This window comes from Leucoraja erinacea, chromosome 16 (genome assembly GCF_028641065.1).
Source record: "Leucoraja erinacea ecotype New England chromosome 16, Leri_hhj_1, whole genome shotgun sequence".
Lineage (NCBI taxonomy): Eukaryota > Metazoa > Chordata > Chondrichthyes > Rajiformes > Rajidae > Leucoraja > Leucoraja erinaceus.
In genome coordinates, this window is record NC_073392.1 from 37386885 (window position 1) to 37403912 (window position 17028).

Here is a 17028-nt window from a genome sequence, read left to right on the forward strand (position 1 = left end):
ATTTCAAAAATCAAAATGTAATGGCTCGAAAACATTTAATTGAACACAATCAGTGCAAACAATATGAATTACCTAATACTACCATGGACCCTTGCAGCTGTCTGTCAATTATGTGAATGGAGAAGGTGTTTCTGCTGCTTACGCAACATGACAACTCCACAGTGACATTTACAGTCACCAATTTCCCAATTCAAACAAAGTTTAAATTCACAGAATAACGTGGTATGATCTGAATTAATATTTCTTCAAGAGAAAGCTGAGGCCCCCAAATTACTTATCCGATAATATAATCGCTCTTCTACCACACAGCATTCATTCCTTGCCTCCTTGCTCCAGAGACTGCTAATACAAAAGATTAGCATTGGAGTATTTGATAGCGTTATTTGGAATGAAAACTTTGTCAGTTGTAAACAAAGGTACATCGTAACACATGCAATAATTTGATACAACCCTACGTATAGCTGAAGCCCACAGGAATCAGAATGGATTAATAGTGAGAACAATTTAATTAGCCACTGAAGTCTATTACAAGGATATCAGTCAGATTTTTTTCAGGCCTTGAGTGTAATCCTTGAATGTCACAGTTGCTTCATTGCATTATAGCACCATCTCTGCCATGTGTTCACAGCACCAGAGGACAAGGATGCAGTTGCCTAGGCACCAAGCTTCAAATATAGGCCTTAAAAATGTAATACAATGCAAGAAGCAGAAACAGCTGTCTGGGTCATACAGAAAAATCCCAGTGAGGATTGTCTGAAATGTCAAGATCTTCACATCTTTTGTCAGCCTCAAGATGGTCAAAAAATACAAACCACACTGCAAAATACCGCATTAGCTCTGTGGCAAACCGAGTAAGACACTTATCGAAGCTGGGCTTAAAAAAAGCCAAAGAGGAAATAAAATTCAGCATAAATAAAACCAATAAATCATGCCTACATTCCCCCTCAACACCAGCTACATTTACTGCACTGAATAACGATAAAGCAGATTATAATTTATAACTTTCCATGGCTTTTATCATATTTCATTTTATGATTAATAGTTGGTGTTTTGCCATACACCGTATACAACTGTTCTTGTAAAAATGGTAATGTACATCAACAATACTTATCTAGACCTACCATAATAGTTTGTAACTGATTGTTGCAGTATTTCATGCATCATAATGCTAAAAGCTATTACCACAACAAAACCCAATCAAAAAAATACTATAAATATTTAAAGACAGTGAATACTCTGTTAGGAAACAAACGTAAATGTATAATATTACTCAAATTGAATTGAATGACCGCTTAGCTCAAGGTAAAAATTATTTAAGTCAATTTTTCCTTTCATTGATTAGTCTTTTAAGATAACAAATTATATGGAACAGAAACCAGAAACCTAGTGCAACACCATTCTGCCGTGTGCTATCAATTTTATCACTGTTTCCCAACAAATGTTAATACTATTTTTCAGTAACCCAGTTCCTTTTCAAAGATCCAATATGTACAGAAATATCATCACTATTTTACAACACTTAGAGTTCAGCGATACAGCATGGAAACAGGCCCATTTGTCCCACTGAGTCTGCGCCGACCAGCGATTACCCTGTACGCTAGCACTATCCTACACACGAGGGACAATTTACAACTTACAGAAGCGAATTAACCTGTAATCCTGTCTTTGGAGTGTGGGAAGAAACCAGAGCACCCGGAGGAAACCCACACAGTCACAGGGAGAACATACAAACTCTGTACAGACAGCACTCATAATCAAGATCGAACCTGGGTCTCTGGCGCGGTAAGGCAGCAACATTACCACTCGTTAAATTAAAATAAATAGTTTCTCTGTCATCTGAGGTCCTCGTTCTTCAGCTGTATACGGTGCCCTCAACCACATCTCCTCTGTTTCCTGTAGTTCCCATCCCTCGTTCCCCAGACAGACCAGGTATAGGGTTCCCCTGGCCCTTACCTTTCACTCCATTCACCAAACGCCGACAGGTGGGACTAGTGTAGATGGGACACATAGGTCGGCATGGACATGTTGGGTCGTAGGAATTGTTTCCACGCTCTATAACTCTAATACACAACATTATGCAACTGCATGAGGACCTTTCCTCTACTTCACTTATTTAACAATCTCATGTTCCTATTATGAATTGCAGAATAACATTGATTATGACAGTACAGTGAATCCTCATTACAACAGACCATAGCGGTGGGGTGTGGGGTTAATTAATGCTATTGTCCACGTTAACCGAGTAATGTATTATCATTGTATTTAATTGAAACAAAGAACTGCAGACGATGGTTAATATTCAAAAGACCGCATGGTGCTGGAGTAACGGGCAGCATCTCTGGAGAACATAAATAGATGACGTTGGGACTCTTCTTCAGATTGATTCAGTGGGCTGAGTTAAGGGGCTGTCCCACTTGGGAGACCTAATTGGCGAGTTTAGAAGAGTTTAGGAGAGTTAAATAAAATGTCATGTTGAAGACCTCCTTCGACTATGTTGAAGACTAGCTTCGACGAGCTACGACTAGCTATGACTAACTTCGGGAAAATAGTGGAAAGTGAAGACTTCGATCTCCTTCGACCTCCCTTCGACTATGATGAAGACTATCTACGACTACCTTTGACGACCCTCGATTACCAACGACTAACATGCCCTACTACCACCTACTACGACTAAACTTACGAGTAAAAAAAGTATCTATTTTTTTCCATGGCGATCTTTTTTTACTCACGGGCATTTTTCAACATGCTGGGGCCTCGGGTACACGGGGACTACTCTCGAGCATGAAGGAGGGTTATAAAGACCTCCTACAACCTCATGTCGACCATGCTAGTCTTCGACGACAGATGGCACAATGGGCTAAGTGTTCGGCTGACGACCGGAAGGTAGGTGGTTCGAATCCCGCTTGGAGTGCATACTGTCGTTGTGTCCTTGGGGCAAGACACTTCACCCACCTTTGCCTGTGTGTAAATGTAATGTAATTATGTGAAGCACTTTGGGGTCAATGCAAGTTGACTAAAAATGTGCTATATAAATAAGATTATTATTATTATTATGCTGCGAGTATGAGTCGAGGGCAAACTCGCCAGAACTCGTGGATTAGGTCGCTCAAGTGGGACACCCCCTTTACTCCAGCACCCCATCTCCTCACTGAAAAATGTGATGATCACCCATTCAAAGGAATTGCTGCCACATTGATATAATGTTCAGACAATATTATAAATATGCAATCACATCATTTCAAAAACTGTGTATGATGGAACTTCAGTTGCTGGCTTACACCGAACATAAACACTTAAATGCTGGAGTAACTCAGCGGGTCAGGCAGCATCTCTGGAGAGAAGGAATGGGTGATGTATCTGGTCAACACCCTTCTTCCAAAATGTCAGACAGCATTTAGGCAGTTTAATTTAATGTTATTTTTTCAGTTTAATAAGGCTACTCAATTTGCAACAGCCTGATGGGAAGGTTTGGGTGCCCATGTGGCATTGGCTTTGTGTATTTTGTCTTTCGGCACCAGATAATGAGTGGCCTTACCACCAGTACTGACATGATTGTTGTAAGCCCGCCTTGTGCAGACGCAGAAGACGTAACACCTGTCCCTTTACCTCCTCTCTCAGAACCATCCAGAAAGCCCCGCATCCCTTCCAACTGATATGGACATTTACGCACATCTCCTCTACCCTCATCCACTGCATTTGGTGATCCCGATGTGGCCTCTTTTACATTGGCAAGACCACGCATAGGCGAGGCAACCGTTTCATCGAACACTTGCGCTCGGCTGCCCATGGCCTGAGGGATCTCCCAGTTGCTAACCATTTTAACTCCCATTCCCATATTGACGTTTTTGTCCTGGGCTTCCTCCATTGCCATTGCCACAAAAACTAGAGGAAGAGCATCTCGTATTCCACTTGAACTTGAATTCTCCAATTTTAAGGAGACAAACCACACCATCCCCTCCCCCTTTTTTTCCCCCTCTCTTCTCTGTGGCCAACCTGATGTGCACCCGTTTCTCCCTTTCCCCTTCCCCACCCCCACCATTTCATCTATATTCCATCCTCTAGCTCCACATTTCACTCCCCTCTAACACACGTTTTGGCTTGTCTAACCATCTGCCAATCAACAAAACCCTCTCTCTTGTCTCCACCCATCACTTGCCAGGCTTGTCTCTCCCGTACCTATCTTCCAACTTCCTCCACCCAGTACAATCAGCTTGAAGAAGGGTTCCGACTCGAATCGTCACCTTTCCATGTTCTCCAGAGATGCTGCCTGACCCGCTGGGTTACTACAGCACTGTGTGAAACGTCAACTATCCATGTTCTCCAGAGATGCTGCCTGACCCGCTGTGTTATTCCAGCACTCTGTGCCTTTCCTGCTGACGGGTCATTTCCACATCCTTTCCAACTTCAGATTATCAGGATATATTTACTCCTCAATCTTCCCAACCTTCCAACATCCACCATGATTCTCAGACCACCCACCAGCAACAATAAATGCCGAATAAATAGCTGTTTTTATACTGTACTCAAAATTATGTAATTTCCCTACACCATTTATGACTAAACAAATCAGTGGCTTGTCATCAGTCCATTCCAACATATTTAGAAAGCATATATCTCAGCAAGTCAGTAATCTGTATCAGTTCATAAAATAAGAGGTGAGGAAAAGAGAATTGCTGTGTATAAAAAGAATGTGGTGAATTACCTGGTGTGCATCTAAATCAATGATCATTGCCTTCGAGACGCCTTCCACTCTCTCAAACAAAAACTGCAATAAGAAATAGTCATAATTACAATTTAGGAATGCAAAAGTACATCAGTTCATAAGTGATATGAGCAGAATTAGAACAGATATGTAGCTGGATTTCCAAAAGATGCCAAAGCGACAAAGTTGTCTTCATGGGTGACTTTAACTTCCCCAATATTGATGGGGACTTGCTCGGTGCAATAGGCCTGGACAGGGCAGAATTTGTGAGGTCTATCAAGAGAATTTCTTGAAACAGTATGTGGACAAGTCCAACCTGGGGGACTGGGAAATGAGCCTGGCCAGGTTTGATATATATATGATATGCCATTTATTGTCACTATACATGTACAGTGAAACTGAAAGCTGCTCGTACTCAGTGCATACATACAATTTTACACAAAAAACAAGAAACAGAAAAACAAAACAGAAGGGAGATGGGGGGGGGGGGAATAGGTGCACAAATTCTGCGGCGCTACATACATATATACATATATACAGATGGAAGTCCGTGTTGGGCGGTGTAGTCAGTGCATGTGTGGATTTGAATTTATGGTAGATATAATTCTCGGGAAGCAGCTATTCCTGAGTCTGTTTGTCCTGGATTTGATGCACCTATAGCGCCTTCCAGAGGGCAGCAGGTCGAACAGTCCAAACGCAGGATGGGAGCTGTCTTTGGTGATCTTCTTTGCCCTGCTAAGGCAGCGGGAGGTGTAGATGTCCATCAGGGAGGGGAGAGGGCAACCAATGATCCTCTGCGCTGTCCTGGTTACCCTCTGAAGCCTCTCCCTGTCTGCCATGGTGCAGCTGCCATACCATGCTGTAATGCAGTATGTCAGCAGGCTCTCGATGGACGAGCGGTAGAAGGTCAGCAGCAGGTTAGAGTCCAGGTTGTGCTTCCTGAGGACCCTCAGGAAGTGCAGCCGCTGCTGAGCCTTCTTGATGACCGCCGTCGTGTTGTCCGTCCAGGAGATGTCAGCAGCGATATGGATGCCGAGAAACCGGAAGGTGTTGACCCTCTCCACACACTCGCCGTTAATGTGTAGGGGGACTAAGTCGGTGCTGTGCCTCCTGAAGTCGACAATGAGCTCTTTTGTTTTCCTGGTGTTCAGAGCCAGATTGTTTTCTGAGCACCAGGTTGTCAACTTCAGGACTTCCTCTCTGTAGGCTGCCTCGTCTCCCTTTGAAATAAGTCCGACCACAGTGGTGTCGTCAGCAAATTTGACGATGCGGTTGTTGTTGTGGGCCGGACTACAGTCGTAGGTGTAGAGACAGTATAAGAGGGGGCTTAGCACACAGCCCTGTAGGGAACCGGTACTCAACCTGCGAGTGGAGGAGAGGTGGGGGCCGAGTCTCACAGTCTGGGGCCGGTTTGTGAGGAAATCCTTAATCCAGGCACATGTGACAGTGGGGAGGCCGAGAGTGACCAGTTTACCAATGAGGATGTCCGGGATGATTGTATTAAAGGCTGAACTAAAATCCACAAAGAGCATCCGGACGTAGCTCTGCCCCTGCTCCAGATGGCTCAGCACCGAGTGGAGAGCTACGGTGATGGCGTCTTCTGTGGATCTGTTTTGGCGATAAGCGAATTGGTGGGGGTCGAAGTCTGGTGGTAGATAGTCCTTGATGTGCTGGAGGACCAATCTCTCGAAGCACTTCGTGATTACCGGAGTGAGGGCAACAGGACGGTAGTCATTAAGGCTGGTGATGGGAGACTTCTTCGGCACAGGGACGATTGTGGCTGATTTTAGGCAGGACGGAATAACTGCCTGGGCCAGGGAGAGATTGAAAATTCTGGTGAAGATGGCAGTGAGCTGGTGGGCGCACGCTTTGAGCACCTTACCAGGGACTCCATCTGGGCCGGTAGCCTTCTTGGGGTTCACTGCCAGGAGCACCCGTCTGACATCGTGTTCCCCGACAGTGAGTGGGGTAGTACAGGAGCCAGGTGAGGGTGGGAACAGGGCTGTAGCAGGTGAGTGCTGCTGTTGTGATGTTTCAAAGCGGGAGAAGAAGCAATTTAGCTCTTCTGCCAGCGGCGCACTCAGGTCTTCTGACTTTGTGGCACAGCCTCTGTAGTTGGTAATGTCTTGTATGCCCCGCCATACCTCCCGTGTATTATTGCTGGACAAGTGGGACTCTATGCTCCTCTTGTGGTCCGCCTTGGCTTTTTTAATACCACTTTTCAGGTCGGCTCGAGCAGCCCTGTACAGAGCTCTGTCACCTGACCTGAAGGCAGCATCGCGGGCTCTGAGGAGTGTGCGGACCTGGCTGGACATCCAGGGTTTCTGGTTTGGGAAAACCCGTATGTTTTTGTCTACAGTCACATTTCCGATGCAGAACTTGATATAGTCCAGCACCGATTCTGTGAGAGTTTCCAGGCCCTGGTGTTCGAATATGTCCCAGTTTGTCTGGGTAAAGCAGTCCTGTAGATTGGAGAGTGCATTTTCAGGCCAGGTTGTAACAGATTTTATGGTGGGCCTGGCACTGCATCTGAGGGGGGTGTAGGCTGGAGAGAGCAGGAGGGAGAGATGATCTGACTGGCCGAGTTGGGGGAGGGGGATGGCTCTATACGCGTGCTTGATATTGGTGTAAACATGATCCAGCGTGTTCACCCCTCTAGTAGAACACTTGACTGGTGACTGGTGTTCCAGTGGAAGACCACTTTGGGGCTAGGAATCACAACTCCATATGTTTTCAGATTGTTGAACAGGGAGAAGGGTGGACCTTGTGGGTAAGTAATAAACTGGAGTAAGGCAAATTATAATTTGATTAGGCAAGAGGTCAGGAGGTTTAAAGACCAGCTGATTGACGTACAAAACTGGCATGTTTAAATGAGGAGGATGGATAAGGGTGGAAAAGTAAAGGAACCTTAGATGACCAAAGAGGTTGTAAATTTAAACAAAAAGAGAATGGAAGTGCATGCAAAGTTTGAGAAGTTGAAAACAGAACCTTTGAGGAGTATAAAAAAAGGAAAGAACTCAAGCGGCCAAAGTAGAAGGTCTATAAGAGGTCACAATATGGCTTTGGTGAGTCATATTCAAGAAAATCCATAAGCTCTTCATACCAGTGTTAAAAACAAGAGGGTAACTCTTGGGGAGAAGGTAGGATCACTCTAATATCAAACAGGGAATTTGTGCTTGGAGTCTGGAATGTAGGAGAGTAACTAAACCAGGATGTTGTATCTGTATTCACCAAGGAGAAGGACATGGTGGACAGTGAGATAAGTGTAGAGGACAGTAATGTGTCAGTAAAGTAAAGTAAGAGGACAGTAAAGTTGGTTGAGATTAAGGAGGTGATGGGCCCTCGATACATTTCCAGGACCTGATGGGAGTTATCCCAAGTTATTGATAGAGGCAAGAGAGAAGACTACAGGAACTTTGACAAAGATCTTTGTGTCTTTGCAGGCCATAGGCAGTCTCAGAGGACTGGAGAGTAGCTAATGCTGCTCCTTTAATTTAAGAAGTAGAGAGAATCTCTGAAATTATAGGCCAGTGAGCTTCACATCAGTGGTGGGGAAGCTATTGGAGTGGATTCTTTGGGATAGGATTTATTCCCATTTGAAGGAGAATAGGTTAATTTGGGATAGTCAGCATGGGTTTATACACGCCAGGTCATGTCTTGCTAACTTGATCAAGTTTTTGGATCAGGTTACAAAGGTGATCAATGATGATGGGGCGGTGGATGTTGTCCACATGGATTATAATAAGGCATTTCATCGTCCCCCATGGTAGACTGACCAGAAGATTAAAACAAACATGATTTATAGTGACTTGGTTGTATGGATTTGGAACGGATTTACTGATAGAAGACAGATGGTGATGGTGGAAGGACAATATTCAGGCTGGAGGCCAAGACTAGTGGGGTTTCACAGGTCTCCGCGCCTCACAGCGCACTTCCATGGGAAGGAGTCCTCGCCCCCCAATGATGACCCCTTTTCCCGTCTCCAACGAACCCCCTCCTCGAGGAACCCCCCTCGTGATGTCCCGGCTTCGGAACTCTTTATCCAGAACTGCCGCCGCGACGTCAACCGCCTCAACTTCTCCACTCCCCTGTCTCACTCCAATCTCTCCCCCCCTGAACGCACTGCCATTGAATCACTGCACAAAATCCCAGATTGGGTTATCAAACCAGCCGACAAGGGAGGTGCCGTGGTAGTCTGGCGCGTCGATCTCTACAAAGCTGAGGTCACGCGCCAACTTTCGGCCACCTCCTCCTACTTACCCCTGGACCATGACCCCACTGACGAGCACCAGGCCACCATATCTAGCACCATCACCGACTTCATCAATTGCCACACCCTGCCCGACCAAGCTTCCAACCTCATCGTTCCCCAGCCCCGCACAGCCCGGTTTTACGATCGGTTGGGCAATCGTTTCGCCGAACACCTCCGCGCAGTCCGCAAGAACCTACCTGAACTCCCGGTGGCTCAGCACTTCAACTCCCCCTCCCATTCCCTATCCGACCTCTCTGTCCTGGGTCTCCTCCATTGCCAGAGCGAGCAACACCGGAAAATGGAGGAACAACACCTCATATTCCGCCTGGGTAGCCTGCGCCCGGCGGGCATGAACATTGAATTCTCCCAATTTTGCTAGCCCTTTCTGTCTCCTCCCCTTCCTTAACCCTCGAGCTGTCTCCTCCCATCCCCCCGTCCTCGGGCTCCTCCTCCTCCCTTTTTCTGAAGTCTGAACCCAGTCTGAAGAAGGGTTTCGGCCCGAAACGTTACCTATTTCCTTCGCTCCATAGATGCTGCTGCACCCGCTGAGTTTCTCCAGCATTTTTGTGTATCAGGGGTTTCCCAGGGATCTGTGCTGGAACCTCTGCTGTTTGTTATGTGTATAAATGATTTGGACTGAAAAGTAGCTGGGTTAGTTAGTATGTTTACAGATGATACCAAAATTGCTGAGGACCTGGACTGTGAGGAAGGCTGTCATGATATACAGTGGGATATAGATCAGCGACAGAATTGGGTAAAGAAATGGCAGATGCAGTTTAGTTCAAGCAAGTGTGAGGTGTTGCACTTTGGGACGTCAAATATAAGAGGAAAATATACAATTAATGCAGGACCCTCAAAAGCATTGATGTACAGAAGGATCTAGAGGGTCTCAAGTCCCTGAAAATGGGAACTGAAAAAGATAGAGTGGTAAAGAGGCATATGGTATGCTTAACTTCATAGGTCGGGGAATTAAGTATAAGAGTCAATAGACAATAGGGGCAGGAGGCCATTCGGCCCTTCAAGCCAGCACCGCCATTCAATGTGATCATGGCTGATCATCCACAATCAGTACCCGCTCCTGCCTTCTCACCATATTCCCTTACTCCGCTATCTTTAAGAGCCCTATCAAGCTCTCTCTTGAAAGTATCCAGAGATCCGGCCTCCACCACCCTCTGAGGCAGAGAATTCCACACTCACAACCCTCTGTGTGAAAAAGTGTTTCCTCACCTCCATTCTAAATGGCTTACCCCTTATTCTTAAACTGAGGCCCCTGGTTCTGGACTACCCAAACATCGGGAACATGTTTCCTGCCTCTAGCGTGTCCAACCCCTTAATAATCTTATATGTTTCAATAAGATCCCCTCTCATCCCAGATCCCGTTGTACTTCCCCTTTTCCCAACTTGACACCATTTAGGTAATAATCTGCCTCCCTGTTTTTGCTACCAAAGTGGATAACCTCACATTTATCCGCATTAAACAGCATCTGCCATGCATCTGCTCACTCACCCAAGAAGTCATGATGCAGGTTTATGGGACTTGGGCTAGACCACATTTGGAATACTGCGTACAGATCTGGTCACCCCTTTACCGGAAAGATGTGGAGGCTTTGGAAAGAATGCAGAGGATTATTTACCAGAATGTTGTCTGGATTAGGGGGTATTAGCTACAGCGAGATATTGGACAGACTTGGATTATTTTAACTGGAACGTTAGAGGTTTTGGGAAACCTGACAGAAATCCATAACATTATGAGAGGCCTTGATAGGGTAGACAGGCAGAACCCATTTCTCTGGAGAGAAAAATCAAATACTAGAGGGCAGAACTTTAAGGTGAGAGAGGCAATGTTTAAAGGAAGTGCATAGAAAAATAGGTGCTGGAGTAGGCCATTCGGCCTTTCAAGCCAGCACCGCCAGTCAATATGATCATGGCTGATCATCTAAAATCAGTAACCCGTTCTGCTTTTGCCCCCATATCCCTTGATTCCTTCAGCCCGAAGAGCTAAATCTAACTCTCTCTCTTGAAAACATCCAGCAAATTCCTAGGTGAAGAAGTTTTTCCGCATCTCAGTCCTAAAAGGCCTACCCCTTATTCTAAACTGTGACCCCCGGTTCTAGACTCTCCCAACATCAGAAACATTTTTCCTGCATCTAGCCTGTCCAATCCTTTAAGAATTTTATATGTTTCTATAAGAATCCCTCTCATCCTTCTATATTCCAGTGAATACAAGCCCAGTCGACCCATTCTCTCATCATGTCAGTCCTGCCACCCTGGGAATTAACCTGGTGAACCTACGCGGCACTCCCTCAATAGCAATATGTCCTTCCTCAAATTAGGAGACCAAAATTGCACACAATACTCCAGGTACAGTCTCACCAGGGCCCTGTACAATTGCAGTAGGACCTCCTTGCTCCTAAACTCAAATCCTCTTGCAATGAAGGCCAGCATCCCATTAGCTTTCTTTACTGCATGCTTACTTTCAGTGACTGGTGTACAAGCACACCCAGGTCTCATTGTACCCCTTTTCCGAATCTGACACGATTCAGATAATAATCTGCCTTCCTGTTCTTGCCAGCAAAGTGGATAACCTCGCATTTATCCACATTATACTGCATCTGCTGCATCTGCCCACTCACCCAACCTATCCAAGTCACCCTGCAGCCTCATAGCATCCTCATCGCAGCTCACACTGTTGCATAGCTTTGTCACATTTAATTCCATCATTTAAATCGTTAATATATATTGTAAATAATTGGAGTCCCAGCATCGAGCCTTGCAGTACCCCACTAATCACTGCCTGCCATTCTGAAAAGGACCCGTTAATTCCTACTCTTTGCTTCCTGTCTGCCAACCAATTCCCTATCCATGTCAATACCTTACCACCAATACCACATGCTCTAATTTTGCACACTAATCTCTTGTGTGGGACCTTGTCAAAGGCTTTTTGAAAGTCCAGAAAAAAACACATCCACTGTCTCTCCCTTATCCATTCTACTTGTTACATCCTCAAAAAATTCCAGAAGATTAGTCAAGCATGATTTCCCCTTCCTAAATCCATGCTGACTTTGATCGATCCTGTCACTGCTTTCCAAATGCGCTGCTATAACATAATTATCAATCGACTCAAGCATCTTCCCCACTACCAATGCAAGGCCAACTGGTCTATAATTCCCCATTTTCTCTCGCCCTCCTTTCTTAAAAAGTAGGGTTACATTGGCTACCCTCCAGTCCACAGGAACTGATCCAGAGTCGAGAGAACATTGGAAAATGATCACCCACGATTTCTAGGGCCAACTCCTTGAGTACTCTGGGATGCAGACCATCAGGCCCTGGGGATTTATCAGCCTTCAGTCCCAACAGTTTACCTAACACCATTTCCTGACTAATGTGTTCCCTTCAATTTCTCCCTCCCATTAGATCCTTGGTCCCCGTGGATATCTAGGAGATTGTTTGTGTCTTCCCTAGCGAAGACAGAACCAAAGTACTTATTTAACTGTTCTGCCATTTCTTTGATTCCCATTATAAATTCACCTGTCTCTGATTGTAAGGGACCTACATTTGTCTTCACTTATCTTTTCCTTTTTACATATCTAAAGAAGCTTTTAGAGTCAGTTTTTATATTCCCCACAAACTTTCTTTCATGCCCTTTTTACCACCTTTTAATTAACTCCTTTGTCCTCCTCTGTTGAATTCTAAATTTCTCCCAGTCCTCCAGTTTCCTGCTTCCTCTAGCCAATTCCTTTTCCTTGGATTAAACACTATCCTTAATTTCCCTCATTAGCCATGGTTGAGCCGCCTTCCCCGTTTTATTTTTTCGCCATAAAGGGATGAACAATTTTTGGAGTTCATCCATGTGGTCTATAAATCTTCGCCATTGCATCTCCATCGCCAACCCTTTAAGTATAATTTGCTCGTCTATCCAAGCCAATTCCCATCTCATATCTTCAAAGTCTCCTTTCTTTAAGTTCAGGACCCTAGTCACCAAATTAACCGTGTCATTCTCCATCCTAATGCAGAATTCCACCATATTATGGTCACTGTTGCCCAAGGGGCTTTGCACAAGATCGCTAACATCCTTCCTCTTTACACAATACCCAGTCTAGGATTGCCTGCCCTCTAGTAGGTTCCTCTACATGCAGTATTTGTTTAAAAAAATATCCCGTATACATTCCAGGAAATCCTCCTCCTCAGCGCTGCTACCAATTTGGTTGGCACAATCTATATGTAGATTAAAGTCACCCATAATAACTACTGTACCTTTACTACACGCATCTCTAATTTCCTGCTTGATGTTATCTCCAACCTCCCTACTGCTGTTTAGTGGTCTATATACAACTCCAACAAGCGTTTTCTGCCCTTGGCTATTTCGCAGTTCTACCCACACTGATTCTACAGCATCCAAGCTAATGTCTCTCCTTGCTATTGCATTAATCTCCTCTTTAACCAGCAATGCCACCCCACCTCCTCGTTGTGTCTGTCGATCCTTCCTGAATATCGACTACCCTTGCATGTTTAGCTCCCAGCCTTGGTCATCCTGGGGCCATGTCTCCTTAATTCCAACTATATCATATTCCTTAACTACTAATTCCACATTCAATTCATCCACCGTATTACGAATGCTCCTCGCATTAAGGCACAAAGCTTTCAGGTTCGTTTTTCTTCTCTCCCTTCTACCTTTTGCTTCTGTCCTCCTTTTATGCCCCTCTGTCTCCTTGCAGTGGGTCCCATCCCCCTGCCCTGTTAGTTTAAACGTGACCTTTCCTACACTCTCTTTCCCATTAACTGCACACATACACTTCCATGTGGTTGACTCCAAACCCCCCCCGCCACCCACTGTTTAGCGTAAACCCACCCGTGTGCAGGGCAACCCTTTTTTACACAGAGGGTGGTGAGTACCTGGAATGCGCTGCCAGGTATGGTGATTGAGGCAGAAACGATGGTGTATTTAAGAGGGATTTGGATAGGAATAAGGAAATGGAGGGATATGGATTATGCACAGGGAGATAAGAGATGGTCTTAGCATCATGTTCGGCATGGGCACTGTGGGGTGAATGGCCTGTTTATTATGCTGCACCATTCTCTGTTACAAACTGTATGACTCAAATTTTCAGGAACTAGGAGATTTTTAATCAATGCACCAAAAGAGCAATTTAAACAGTCAGTGCAAAATGGAAAACTATTAACTCGTTTATAACTGGCACATACTTTGAAAATGTATGCTTGGATTTGAATAAATTTAAGCAGATTTTACTGAGAAACAAACTTGTGCATATATCTGTATCCAATTAAAAAATAAATCAAAATATTTGGTCATAAAATAATTTCATGGAAAAATGATATTGTAAACTCATCCAATAAAATGCTCAAGGGCAATAGGACCTTACTCTATCCATGTTGCCCCATGGGCATTTTATTGTCCACGGCATCAGCTGTGCTGATTCAGACGTAATGCTCATGGCCACTGTTCAATGACAAATCTGCACAGCAGTAGCAGTACAGCACAAGATAAGTGTCAGCATTCAGCTTTTGACGTCCTTATCAGCATTAAACCATAAAGGCCACTCAGCACAATCCATATGCACAGGGAAATTCTCATCCCTGCCTAAATAATGTATGATAATTCCAGGCCTTCAATTGTTAAACTTCCATTTCCTGGAATGATTATTACTGTGACATCCGAACGTGAATTGTCGACATATTGCAGAGAGGTTCTACTCATAGGTTTTGGAATTCTAAAGCTCAGGTCACGTAGAAACTTCAAATGACATAGAGAAACAAGAAATGTCCTCGTTCTTCAGGGAACGGGGATTCCCCTCCGCCACCACAGATGAGGCTCGCACCAGGGTCTCATCCATACCCCGCAACACTGCTCTCTCTCCCCATTCCCGCACTCGTAACAAGGGCAGAGTCCCCCTGGTCCTCACCTTTCACCCCACCAGCCGGTAAATACAACACATAATCTTCCGCCATTTCCGCCACCTCCAACGTGACCCCACCACTCACAACATCTTCCCATCTCCCCCCATGTCTGCCTTCCGCAAAGACCGCTCCCTCCGCAACGCCCTTGTCAATTCTTCCCTTCCCTCCCGTACCACCCCCTCCCCGGGCACTTTCCATTGCAACCGCAAGAAATGCAACACCTGTCCCTTCACCTCCCCCCTCGACTCCATTCAAGGTCCCAAGCAGTCGTTCCAGGTGCGACAAAGGTTCACCTGTATCTCCTCCAACCTCATCTACTGCATCCGCTGCTCTAGATGTCAGCTGATTTACATCGGGGAGACTAAGCGTAGGTTGGGCGATCGTTTCGCCGAACACCTCCGCTCAGTCCGCAATAACCTACCTGAACTCCCGGTGGCTCAGCACTTCAACTCCCCCTCCCATTCCCAATCCGACCTCTCTGTCCTGGGTCTCCTCCATTGCCAGAGTGAGCAACACCGGAAATTGGAGGAACAGCACCTCATATTCCGCCTGGGCAGCTTGCATCCTGATGGCATGAATGTTAAATTCTCCCAATTTTGCTAGCCCTTGCTGTCTCCTCCCCTTCCTTAACTCTCGAGCTGTCTCCTCCCATCCCCCCGCCCTCGGGCTCTTCCTCCTCCCCTTTTTCCTTCTTTCTCCCCTCCCACCCCCCATCAGTCTGAAGAAGGGTTTCGGCCCGAAACATCGCCTATTTTCTTCGCTCCATAGATGCTGCTGCACCCGCTGAGTTTCTCCAGCAATTTTGTGTACCTTCAATTCACTATGTGTGCTCAACTCAAAACAGGCATCAAGTTTGAAAAGGGAAATTCTCCTACGAGTTTGATGTGAGTGTGGAGAGTCATTTTATATTTGCAGCCCAATTTTATATTCAGTCTGTGGTTTGAAAGCTTAGTTAAAGTCGTCACAAGTAGCCTAGGGCAGGAATGGGAAGATAGGACAGTGAGACCACACTTGGAATACTACATACAATTTTGATTACCATGCTCTAAAAAAGATACCATTAAGTTGGAAAGAGTGCTGTTAAAATTTACAATGTTGCCAATACTGAAGGGCATGAGTTAGAAAGGAAAGACTGAGCAGGCGAGGACGTTATTTGTTGCTTGTATTAGACTGAGCGGTGACCTTATAAAGGTGATTAAAATCTTGAGGGGCGTAGATAAAGTAAATGCACACAGTCCCAAGGAACAAGAATCAAAAACCAGAGGGTATCGGTTTGAGGTTAGAGGGGAAAGACATCAATGAGACTGGACAGACAACTTCTTCACATAGAGGTTGGTGCACGTATGGAATGAGCTGGCCAAGAAAGAGGTTGAAGCAGATATAACAACACCATTTTAAAGAATTCCACCATATTATGGTCACTGTTGCCCAAGGGGCTTTGCACAACAATATCGTGAACTAATCCTTCCTCTTTACACAATACCCAGTCTAGGATTGCCTGCCCTCTAGTAGGTTCCTATACATACAGTATTGGTTTAAAAAAACATCCCGTATACATTCCAGGAAATCCTCCTCCTCAGCGCTGCTACCAATTTGGTTGGCACAATCTATATGTAGATTAAAGTCACCCATAATAACTACTGTACCTTTACTACACGCATCACTAATTTCCTGCTTGATGTTATCTCCAACCTCCCTACTGCTGTTTAGTGGTCTGTATACAACTCCAACAAGCGTTTTCTGCCCTTGGCTATTTTGCAGTTCTACCCACACTGATTCTACAGCATCCAAGCTAATGTCTCTCCTTGCTATTGCATTAATCTCCTCTTTAACCAGCAATGCCACCCCACCTCCTCGTCGTGTCTGTCGATCCTTCCTGAATATCGACTACCCTTGCATGTTTATGGTCATTGGTCATCCTGGGGCCATGTTTCCTTAATTCCAACAATATCATATTCCTTAACTACTAATTCCACATTCAATTCATCCACCTTATGTCTGTCTATCCTTCCTGAATATCGAATACAGGTTGAAGCAGATATAACAATACCATTTAAAAGACACCTGGAGTAAGAGTAAGAAGGATATTGGCCACATGTGTGCAAATGGGACTAGCACAGATGGGCATCTTGTTTAGCATGGACACGTTTGGCTGCAG

At 45.1% G+C, this 17028-nt stretch overlaps 1 protein-coding gene across 4 annotated transcripts in view; it reads right to left on the reverse strand.

Moving 5' to 3' along the window:
- Window positions 1-17028, reverse strand: part of hdac11 (histone deacetylase 11) — a 120117-nt gene that overhangs the window by 32313 nt on the left and 70776 nt on the right. For 3 of the 4 annotated variants that reach the window (XM_055648189.1, XM_055648192.1, XM_055648190.1), the window contains exon 8: window positions 4703-4765. The exons of the other annotated variant lie outside the window; for it this stretch is intronic. In XM_055648189.1, coding sequence (XP_055504164.1) covers window positions 4703-4765 — 63 coding nt within the window. The remainder of the gene's footprint in view (window positions 1-4702; window positions 4766-17028) is intronic. 4 annotated transcript variants of the gene reach the window in all.